The 12066-nt window shown below is 39.6% G+C and overlaps 1 protein-coding gene across 1 annotated transcript; it reads left to right on the plus strand.

Annotated features, from left to right (window-relative positions):
- Positions 1-6999: 6999 nt before the first annotated feature.
- LOC124289979 lies at positions 7000-10539 on the plus strand. The gene is made up of 3 exons (XM_046726641.1): positions 7000-7254; positions 8608-8752; positions 9053-10539. The coding sequence occupies exons 1-3, from the start codon at positions 7027-7029 to the stop codon at positions 10516-10518; spliced, it is 1839 nt and encodes a 612-aa protein (XP_046582597.1). The 5' UTR covers positions 7000-7026; the 3' UTR covers positions 10519-10539.
- Positions 10540-12066: the final 1527 nt, after the last annotated feature.

The following is a 12066-nucleotide window of genomic DNA, read 5'->3' on the forward strand; positions in this document are numbered from 1 at the left end:
CCTGTAACTGTCAGTGACTTGTCAGTAGGGTCAGGAGTGTCAAGACCCAACAATGTCATGGCCTCTGTCTCTCCGCATTCACCCAAAGCTTTACAAAAAGAGGGAGTAAGCTTCTGGTCCCCATATAGGTAAGATGGTGAGTAGTTCTCTGACCCCGTCAAAAGAGGTTTGAGGTTTTTCAATAATTTCAGCCTTCATTAAGCACGTTAGGACTTTAAACTTGATAAGTTTGTCGACCACGTCTTTTACATGCTTTATAGCTTGCACTAGGCTGGAGTCATTCTTCCTCAGAATATCATGGTGAACTGCTTCCAACTTCAAGATAAACAGCCAACAGAGAGAGTTGTATAGTTGGATGTCGTCTGTGTAGTCAGGGATGAAGTGATGCATGATCCGAAATGAGGGGGTTTCTATATTTTCATTCCCAAACCGGATTAAACCAGTTGATCTATCAGTATTCAATGATGTCATTCAGGTTGCTATGCACCTGATCTAAAAATACCCCCTCGGAAAGTTTTTTACGGACTATTGCATAAAAACAAACCGTCATAAACAATGTTCGCAGTTGTGAGGTTGATGTTCTTGCCAAATCGGCAGTACTGTTTCACTTTTTATAGCGTAAGCAATACTGTGTTTCGACTGATCATAATCTTGCTTCTTGAACCCACATTCAAATGCATATTGGGGGAAAAAATCGATTGTTCCACAGTAAATCCTGAAACCAAATAAAAAAAATGTGTCACAGAAATATGTCATTCATGAACAAAAATAAGACTATTTTGTATTTTTCTATTTTAATCTGCAAGTATCTCTAGCCTGACGAGTAAAAAGTAAAACATACAAACAGAAAGACGAAATAAGACCTATTTTTTAAAAACCAATTGATTTCTTGAAATGTTTACCTTGCACATGTCAGGTGTATTGTAAATGTCTTCTAACTTCAAACTTGCGTAGTAGTCACCCCAGACATGGACAATCAACAGCATACACGAGACAGTGTCGGAAAGCAACTCCTCTTCTTTTTGTTTCTTCTCTTAAATTTCGATTAAATCCTTTCTGTTTTCGTTAATACTAGCCATGTCCATGACTAAAATGACGCAGTTCTAAGGGTATCAAGCTACCAGTTCGAACAATATAAATCGGCCAGCTGAATGGTAACTGATTTAAAACTTTGACCATATTTATACTGCTCATGCAGCTGATGACCTTAAAATTACATCAAAACCCATCCTGACAAAGTAGGTGCCACAAAAGGTCACCAAAGGTGATTGTACCAAAAAACAACCCCACTGCTGTCAAGGTCATTGCCCCCTGTGAAATGAGGTCAGCCAGGCGTTCGATGACATCATAAACAAAATGGCGTATAATCTTTTATACCCCCTGTGTACAACAACCAAATGTCTTCACAAACAGGGAATTAGATCCCGAAAGAGTGCATAAATTCTGACTTCTCCTTCGTCTGGCTGCAGCGTAGTGGTCGTTACAGATGGAGATATTACGGCCGATTCTATCATCGTTTTAACACAAATAAGTTCAAACTTAACGTACTCACCCAGCTGTACCTTATTCCAAATATGAAATCTACCCGAGCAGCTGCCGCACGATTCTAGCTTTGTTTTAAATACAAAAAAAAGAAGAAGAAAAAGATCCAACAACGTCTCCTCACTGACGATTTATGGGTGTGTGTGGGTGTGGGTGTTTAACCATACCATGTTAACTATTAAAGGAGAAAACGAGATAATTGCAATAATTTGCAGGGTGAAAGTTAAAGTCATGAGAACCATACCCCAATTTCTATTTAAAAAATATGGTGTATTAGGTTTTTATCGCGAAAACAGTTTCTGTTATCTGAGCTTCGGCCATTATGCATATTTCACTGGAACTCACGTGACATTTCCGCTTGTGACGTCATATGTGACTAGCGTCCGCCATATTGCCAAAGAACAAGCACTACTGTAATACAAATCGTGTTGTTTCTGTCGTTTTTGTAAATGGTACGATGGTGTATTCCGTTGCCTGGGGATGCACGGAATCATCGAACAATGGAAAGAGCCACCATTTCTTCCGTTTTCCAAGTAAAGAGACAGGAGGCAGGAGAAATGCTCCCATCAATCCGAGTCGGACGCATATGAAAGAGACATGCACACAAAGGGTATGAAAATGCCAAATATAGACTGAAGAAGGAAGAAGACCCCACGAGATTCATTTATACTCCATCATACCCTGTTCCAACTTACTGTCAGTGGTATTTTTAGCATAAATTAAATCAAGTCCGATTGCCGTCTAATTGCCCTAGGTACTCAAAATGCCCCAATTTATCTAAAATGATTAAATATAGGCCTTCAATGCAAAGTTTTGTCAACTTCGACATTATGTTCTTCATATAAAAGTATATACATAGTTATGAGCCTACTAATGGAACATTTATCAGACATATTACTTTCTAATAACTCTTATATGAAGAGCATAATATCAAAGTTGACAAAAACCATGCATTTACGGCATATATTTAATCATTTTAAATATATTTGACCTAATTAGAATGAATGACGAAATTTGCTGGGGCATTTTGTAGCTTGGGCAGTTCGACTGGTACCCATGAGATATATATTATCAACATCAGTAAGAGATTTCACATGAGCTTGAAACTGTTTCGCTATAACGTTAGGTTTGGAGCCGTAAATGCTGCAGTCTACCCGAAACATTGCCGAATACAACGGCAAATCATGAAGTACTTGTTGCTTTCATTGTTTCCATTTTGTCTAATTACGCACATCGGCCTCAGACTCGCTATTTGTCAGTAGTGTGTGCCGTGAAAGTTGTTATGTTTTCTCATTGGCTGACAAGATGTCATTCTTAGGCTATGACCGGGTACCATAATTATTTCCATAACCAAACATTGGGGACACAGACATTGTCCTGACTAGTATTTTATAATTCACCAGTTTTCGGGGAATAACTTACCTGCGTCGCGAATATTATCTCTGCTCGACCAGGCTGGGATCTTGTATGGAGACTTGATACGTTATTAATGAAAACTAGGATCCTAATGTTTTTTTCAACAAAATAATATCAGTATAATGTTTGTAGCAGATAATTTCTCTTTTACCCGTCTGAAGCATAATTATTTTGTTTTAAAATCCCAGACACCCTACAATCACCCATTTGACACAAAAGGAACTGCAATCACATTTTAGAAAAAATAATTCTTAGGGACTGGTCATATATTTATAGGGGTGGGTTTGCTGGATGGAACTACATCACATTTTGCCGACAAATAGTATTCTTGTTAAATGATATGGTCTCTTGGTAAATTTATTTTAACCTCAAGCGGTGCCTCCGTTTCGCTTGATTCTTCTTCTTCATCTTCACTGGAAGATTGTCTTGCAAGATGTAAAATCGGTACGGTCTAACATCCATTTCAGAAATGACATCAAGAACATGTTTGACTGCTTCAGAATTCATGGACACTGTTAAGTTGTGAGGTAAAATCAAAGAGGAAGCCATCAGCGACAGGCATATATGACGTCATGTCACGTGATACCCCTCTGCTCATAAACTGTCGGATGTTTCCGTAACAGGAGGAAATACGAGTACGTTTTTTGTGTTTTTATTGCTATTTTACAAACGTTTTGTTCAATTGTAATCACGGAAGGTGACTTTTAAAACATCCTATACAATATATCAAAAGTTTTGTTTTTGTTCGTATTCTCCTTTAAGGAGCACTTTTGTGCAGATGTCACCTTTCGTCCAGTACTAATAATGGAGATTTTGAACATACATCGTACCTTAAAATTAATCTGTTAGGTAAATAAGAACGCAAACAAAACTCAACCATGTTCATATGAGTGAGTGAGTACCTGAACATGGTTCTATATTGTAACATCACGGCGTTGACACTAGAAATGTCCCATTGTTTAAAGAACACAATCCTACGTTATTCCGTATTTTCTGGTAGGATTTAAAGTTGTTGATCTTGTGGCATGACTTAATTTAGAAACATTTCTCTGATCAAGTTTGCAAAGTTAGTACATATTTATCACACAACCTGTGTGGATTCCAATTGAGAATTGTTTCCCTTTAAGCCGTGCTTGTCATATTCGGTTGCTGGATGTTGTTATCGACACGGCACAGCTCATAAAGAATCAAGTCTGCATCAAGGCATCGTGATACATTGACAAACAATTTCAAATCTGTTGCATCTGCATCCTGTTAATATGTTGCTTTACAACAAACAAATAGGTGCATGTAATTCATATTTGACTCTGGACACTTTCATATTCACTTACAACGGTGTTATTCAGTGCAACATTCTCTTGTAAAACCACTGGATTGTCTGGTTCAGACTCGATTATTTACAGACCGCCGCCATATAGCTGGAATATTGCTGAGTGCGGCGTAAAACTCAACTCACTCTCACTCTTGTAAAACCACCTTGACCATCTTGTACAGAACCTTAAAATTTCGAAAATCTCCATACAGCATGGCGGTTTAGGTTTGATCGGGAAAATTGACTTCATGAATCCGGTGATCAGGCTCAATTACCTCATCCCTCGAGTGTTACTGTATCCTTCCAGCGTGGACCAAAGCGCATTATATCGGTCACATGATTGTCTAGTCCAGGGCTGGTTATCTTAATCACAATGTGAACATACCATAAAGAGAGAAGTCAACTGTGTAGTTTTAGTTCCTAGCTTATCTATTGCAGGAATGCTAATAATGCAGTGCAGCCTTTAAGAACCTGTCCCGTCTATCGAAAGTACACATTGTCTTATTCTCGCAGCTGGAATATTGAAAACTCGGGATCATATGTGATCCTCTGTGCAATGAAGGCAATGTATCACATATTTGTCGACATTCTGTAAGAGGAGATGTTCCAGAAAGGCTCAGCCTATGTCTGCTGGGGCGATGGTGATGGCTGGATCAGATCTGTAGATTTTTCACATTTTTCTGTTCTGCATTGTTAAGGTTGTCTTTAGTTGTTTTGCGAGAGTTATTCTTTACTAATATGTAGGCTATCTGATGTCTCAGTTTATCAACTTTTCCACCTGGAACCAGAAGAGCAAAGAATATCAACTCCACCACCCAAGCCCTTGAAGTCGAAATAGAACACCTTCGTCATGTCTTCATAAACCTTAAGCAGAACCCAGCTAACCTAGTCAGCAGAACCATCAAGACCACCCTCACACTCAAGACTACTATGGAAGCAAGCCAACATGGATGTTGTGTTCCAAAGAGGCACATCAATTCAGCATATCCTACAAGCCAACGGCAAACCAGGTACAAGCAACAAAGAAGACCCTTCAGGCGTTGTCTACCACATTCAATGTGAATGTCGTGACCGTACATAGGAGAAACATGTCGCCCCCTAAACCTGCTAATCAAGGAACATCAGACATCTGTGATGAAAAAGACTCCAAATCAGCCATTTCCAACCACATCCAAGCCCATCTGAACCATACCATCCTTTGGAACACCATCAGCATCATAGAAGCCGACCGGTCAGATTACAAGATATGAAAACTCTTAGAGGCTATCAGCATCAAACTACTCAACCCAACAATCAACAGAGATCAAGGTTATTACATCCCTACAGCTTACAATCAACTAATCAAGCCTAATCAAGAATAACCCACCCTTTGTCTATCTGGCTTCAATCATTTCTGTATCACAACAAGCCTCATTATGTCAACACACCGTACATCAACCTCTTCAGTTGTATAAACCCAATTACCCGCCATGTATATATTTCTCCTTGTGCACATGTTGTGTATCATTTGCTTGATAACGGTGTTAGGATCTACACTAAAACGTCGCATCCACTGCAATAAAAGAGTTGTCTATCCATAAATAGTGTTCCTCTCCATCATACCAGCTTCTAGATGCCACTTAAGGAAGTTATTCTATCAGAGATTTACTATACAGGCATTACCATACGCGTATCGATATTACGTATGTGAATAAATTCCTGCCTTCTTCTGTCAACCTTGTCAAATTCTCCATGTTGCGTGCGTCACTTTGTACAATGCATCTACATGTTCTACTGGAATTACACCTGAACAATTTCGGGTATTTTTAATTACATGTTGATGGCTCCATAACAGGTTTCTTATTTCCATATTGTCTTAATTGTTCAGTGTCAACTGATTGGAATAAAGTTTACAGGTATTTGTTTCTTACGAGACAAGGCCTTGAATTTTATACTTCAGGGGATATATAAAGTTTTTGCGGCCAAGTGGGATACCCAAGTAGATATATCATTTGCTCTCGGGTGGTGTTCGATTCCCCTTACAGCTACAATATTTGCTATATTGAAATATTGACTCATTCACATTGGGTTTTTTACAGATGCAAGGATCAGTGAATAGACACCGAAGACATGCATTCAAATCTCAAACAGTTGTGAATAAAGCTAAAAAAGAGTTAATGGTGCAAACTTAAATGAACCATGTCTTTGGTGACATGCATGGACTTATTTTTGCACCAAAATAATTCAGAAGAAGAAATGCCGTATGCATATATTATTTACATTACAACTTTGTAACACCCTTTAATCAATTAGAATCTAGGCAATGTAGAGCTGATAGAAAGGAAGAACATAGCATTATACAATATGAACCCTTATGCTATTTCAAGTATTCTTGCTGACGATATATCGTTTACTTCTCGAGTAAGTGAGTTTGGTTTTAAGCTGCCTTTAGCAATATTCCAGCAATATCACGACGGGCGAAACCAGAAATGAACTTCACTACCCTGTATTCATGTGGTGAGTCGAACATGGGTCTTCGGTGTAACGAGCGAACGGTTTCACCACTGCCACGTTACATCTAGAAGTTGAAACACACTAAATGTCTAAAGGCTGCCCAGTGCGTTAAAATTATGTAACCGTGTTACTTTGTCCACTCTTATCTTTCTATTTTCTACCTGACGAATGTCACACGCTGCTTTCACGTGTAGATAACAACCTTGAATCAAATATTTATAAGCCCATGTTAGTCAACAGAATTATCAAAATACCACAGCAGAATGTTGCTGCAGGTTCTGTGCGCCTTGTTTCTGTGGGGATCGGCGTTCTCTGACACAACCGTCACAATCTACAACGAGTGGCTTTCCCAGGGTGGACGTGTCAATTATGAAGTTGAAAGATGGAACAAAATTAATGGGCTCACGCAACTGAACCTTATTCCAAATTGTAAGGCTATTGGAACCGCTGCCGGGCGTTGGGTGAACAGAGACATACAGCTTTTTCCAAACGTACGTATGAGGTAATACATTAATCATCATATAAGTGTCCATGCAGGAAGCAAATGTACTGTAAGTCCCCATGGTCTCTCATAAGGTGATCTACCTTCAGTTGTTGACAATATGTAGCCGGGTTTTACATTGTGTTGCTCTCTATGATAATATTGTTTAATAATAACATACTAGTTTTACTTAAATCTCTGTGATACAGTAGAAGCTTTACTGTTTTTCGTCAACAGGCTTTTAATTTCTAATTGCATTGAGCTATAATATGATGATTAATTGTTTTCACGATATGGGGGTAATATTGCCGATGTGACGATAAATAGTAACTCACTAACTCATCATATAGGTAGACAAGATTTTAGGAAATTATTCCTGCTTGATTCCGATGGTCTATACGGGCGGTGGTGTAGTTCAGTGGTTAAAACATTCGCTCGTAACGCTGAAGACCAGGGTTCGAATCCCAACATATGTACATTGTGTAAAGCCAATTTCTTGTGTCCCCCACCGTGATATTGCTGGAACATTCCGGAAAGCGACGTAAAACCCAACTCAAAACCCACTCACGCAATGGTGTAGTAATTCTGTAGAATACATGTTTTGATGGGTATATCGTTATTAGTCAGATTCCTATTTACCATGTAATGGGAATCAGGTTGTGGGAGCATGGAGGTTATAAGCTCGTTGATTATAATCAAACTGCTAAACTTCATATTTCAACACAATATGGACCAATGAAGATCCGGGTTAGAATTGGTCTTCAGTAACTCATGCTTGTCGTAAGAGGCGACTAACGGGATCGGGTGGTCAGACTCGCTGACTTGGTTGACATATGTCATCTTTTCCCACTTGCATAGATCGATCCTCATGCTGTTGATCACTGGATTGTCTGATCCAGACTCGATTATTTACACACCGTCACCTTTTAGCTGGAATATTGCTGATTGCGGTCGTTAAGCAACAAACCAACCAATCTGTTAAGGGGAAGCCGTGCAAGCAATACACTTAACCACAAACGATGAATCACATGACTATGGTGTAGAGTTGGAACATAGTTTTGCCTCTACTTTAAAATAAAAATATAGACTACTGCTGTTGTTGATGAAGTAACTGGAAAATCTGCAGGTCCTAATTCTTAAGACGAAAATGTTCGTAGAGTTCTAAAAACAGTGTCATTTAGCATTACACATACAGTGAATTACTGAAGTTCAACTACAAGTTTATCATTGCTTGATAACATATTTGTTCATCTCATATTAATTTCTTTCAATGCAAATGTTTGTTTCAACTATTCAGTCCTGAGAACATTTGAAATCATTCTGACAGAATTTACAGAACCTTTCATTGTTATTTTTTATGCAGTGGCCCCAAAGTCAGAGTCACCATGGTTACCCAGACCCGACCCATCTCCAGGACCATGCACTCCAGTTAACGTCATTCACGGGTTACATGAATCAACTGGCTAACTATGGAAATAACATCTCAGACATGGTCTGGAACATAGAAGGTAAATACTTTCAACAGGTATATAAACAGTGTGATTTACTTATAAAAAATCAGGACAAAGCCGTGATGGAACGGGTGTCCAGTGTCGAAGGCTAAACTGGGCGTTTCAGGTTTCATTTTGTTCCATTGGTCTGGGTGCGAGTCCTAATCAGTTAGCAGCAGAGTGCCCATGATCTGTTCTAAATGTCTACAATCTAACTACATGTATTCACATACACTCATTTAACCATGAAGTAGTCCAACATGCGGTAATAATGTTTGACGTACATTTTCTATTACTGTATATGTTCCTCTCATACAGGTAGGCACTGGCCCGCCTGGATAGATAAGTCTAATCATCATGGCGGATTCCCAAACAACGTTGACGCTGCATCAGAGTTTGTGTCGCTGATGGTTCAGAGTGCCAAGGACTTCACAGGAGGACGCTTACCTCACATATTTGAAGTCATCAATGAACCTGACTGGTACGAAAAAACTATTAACCCACAAACGAATATCGACTTTCACAAGGCCGTCGCCGACAAGCTGAAATCAAGATTTGGAATGAAAGTTGCCGGACCATCGTACACCAGTATGATCTTAAGACAAGCAGATGAAAATAACTTCAGCAGGTGGAAGAAAACTGCAAAGTTTCTGGACATGTCTCTCGATCACTTGGACTTTTTCTCTTTCCATTCCTACAACTACCTGCATATATCAGGTGGAAGCCACACCTACTTTGGAATCAACGAAGCTCGTCTGGTTGCTTCTCTTGACATGGTGGAGAATTACTCCCACATCAAGAAAGGAAAGAACGTTCAGCTAGTTAACACTGAATTTGGATTAGGTCTAGGTAACCTGCAATCATTTGGCCCAACTTTTGAAAATGGAATGCTTGACTTTGAAACAATTTACCAAGAAAATGGCTTCATGTTTACTTTCCTTAACCTAAGAGAGTTCATCGATCGAGTTATAGTATTTCTCCTTTCAAATGAACAATACCCGGGTCATACTGCCCTCCGAAAATCGTTGTTTACCATCGATGGCCATCCTCGTCAAAATACGAAATTCTTCACGTTTTGGAAAAACTTCATCAATGATCAAAAGTTTCTCCGAGTCTCCAGTCAATACGATGGACAGGAGAGAATTGTTTCACCTCTTGCCCTAGCAAATCCTCGCACCAAAGAGATGGTGCTTTTACTCCACAACTATGGCAGTAAATGGCAAAATGTAACACTGGACTTTCCCAACAACTGGCTTAACCCTACTACAGGCGAAAGAACATGCGTTCTGTTCGAAAATGATAATCCAGCTATTCAGTCCAATTACAGTTTCGACAGGTCTAAGCTTCATGGCACCGTTGGTCTACCTGGATCGTCAACCTGCTTCTACAAGTTCAATACCAACTACACCTTTGGCGGAATACACACGGACAACGAGAACACATACTATGGCAAGAACATGATCATCCCTATCAGCAACGGACATGCGCAGACCACCATCAATCTACCCAGCTCTGGATATCACACTGCCCATCTTAGAGTGGGAGTTAGTCGCGACAAGAATGCCAATGCAAAACCCAAGTCAGTTGTGGTCAATGGCCACATGTTGTCCTCAAGCTACATGCTGTTTGATGCTATGAAGGTTAAGGGGAAAACAAAATGGAACGTGTGGGTGTTTAATGTCCCTCAATCACAGGTCAACACATCAAATACAGTCAGCATGACATATGACGGAAACGGTGGTCACGTGACATCTGTAGCACTCGTTGTTGGAAAACTTCTTTAGATAAAATCTTCTTCAAGAATATTTTCTGTTGATTTATATATTTTCATAGATGTAGATATACAGGTTCCAGTGGCACTGAGAGATACTATTTACTAAGACCTACACATAATAGATCTGGTGCATAATGAAAGATCGGAGTAAACAGAAAACGTTCATATATGAGAGAGCTGCATTAAGCTCTTAACTGATTTTAAAATATTCCAAAATTCACGGTCGTGATATGATGCTGATTTAGAATCGGTCTTTATCAACCACTGTAAAAATGAATTTTAGGTCACTTTGTACCCCCAAAGTGGCGGTGGGGTAGCTTCGTGGTTAAAGCCTACGCTCGTCACGCCGAAGACCCGGGTTCAATTTCCGACATGGACACAATGTGTGAAGCTCATTTTTGGTGTCACCCGCCGTGATATTGCTGGAATACTGCTAAAAAACGGCGTAAAACCATACTCACTCACTCACTTGTACCCCTACACAAAGTAACTCTGATAAAGACACACATTTGGTAAAAGCTTGTGGTAATTCCTCATGCAGATTTCCAGCTTAGGTTGTACAGCGATGCACCCGTGAAGATCTGGGTTAAATTTCATCAGCCACCCATGTATAGCATTCACGAAGAAGAAAGTTTTTTCTCATCAATCACATGTTGTGACATAGAGAACATACAGATAAATCACAATATGATCAGTATGAGCTTATTCATGTCAAAAGTAAAACGTTACTATTATGTACATGATAGATTCATTTGCACAATCATAAACCTTCCTTGATATAACTCGCTGATTTCAAAATAGGTGATCTATAACTAGATTTCATAAGTGAATCGGGGGAAGAGAGTCAGCTAGCGGAATCGAGAGCTTGGGCGTGCTGAGCTGGTTGAAACCTGTTACCGTATGCCAGTTGAGAAAAAGGAGGTTCAAGATGCCAGTCAATGAAGTGTCTTGTCCTGTCTCCATTATTAGGACACAGACCTCAAGTAGCTGGTCACTGAGTGCAGTTATAAACAATCCTTCCTGGATTCCGCAAATCCGCGGTTGCAGAATAAATCGCGGAAGTTCCCCTTTTAATGCAGAAAAACGGAAAGCTTAACAATACCAATTTTGATTTCAAAAGTGAATTTAAAGTAAGTGACTAACTGAGTATGGTTTTACGCAGTTCTTAGCAATACTCCAGCAATATCACGGCGGGGGACACCAGAAATGAGCTTCACACATTGTGTCCATGTCGGAAATTGTACATGATAGATATATTTGTACAAACATAAACCTTGATATATCCTTACATCCTTGATATAACTCGCTGATTTCAGAATAAGTGGTTTTTAACTAGATTTCATAAGTGAAACGGGCTGAAGAGCGTCAGCTAGCAGAATCGAGGTCTTGGGCTTGCTGAGCTGGTTGATGTCATCGTATCCCAGTTGCGAAACAGGAGGTTCAAGATGTCAATCAATGAAGTGTCTGGTCCTGTCTCCATTATTAGGTCACAGACCTCAAGTAGCTGGAGACTTGTGAGTGCAGCCATAAACAGTCCCTCCTGGATTCCGCTATTCCG

Source organism: Haliotis rubra, unplaced genomic scaffold, assembly GCF_003918875.1.
Source record: "Haliotis rubra isolate DU_JTF1 unplaced genomic scaffold, ASM391887v1 Scf453, whole genome shotgun sequence".
Classification (NCBI taxonomy): domain Eukaryota; kingdom Metazoa; phylum Mollusca; class Gastropoda; order Lepetellida; family Haliotidae; genus Haliotis; species Haliotis rubra.

Bases quoted from the DNA above. Each gene is read 5' to 3' on its own strand.
- LOC124289979 (XM_046726641.1), top strand. From the start codon at position 7,027: ATGTTGCTGCAGGTTCTGTGCGCCTTGTTTCTGTGGGGATCGGCGTTC. The intron at 7,255-8,607 runs GTACGTATGAGG...TTTTTTATGCAG, and splicing joins ACATACAGCTTTTTCCAAAC to TGGCCCCAAAGTCAGAGTCA. The intron at 8,753-9,052 runs GTAAATACTTTC...CCTCTCATACAG, and splicing joins CATGGTCTGGAACATAGAAG to GTAGGCACTGGCCCGCCTGG.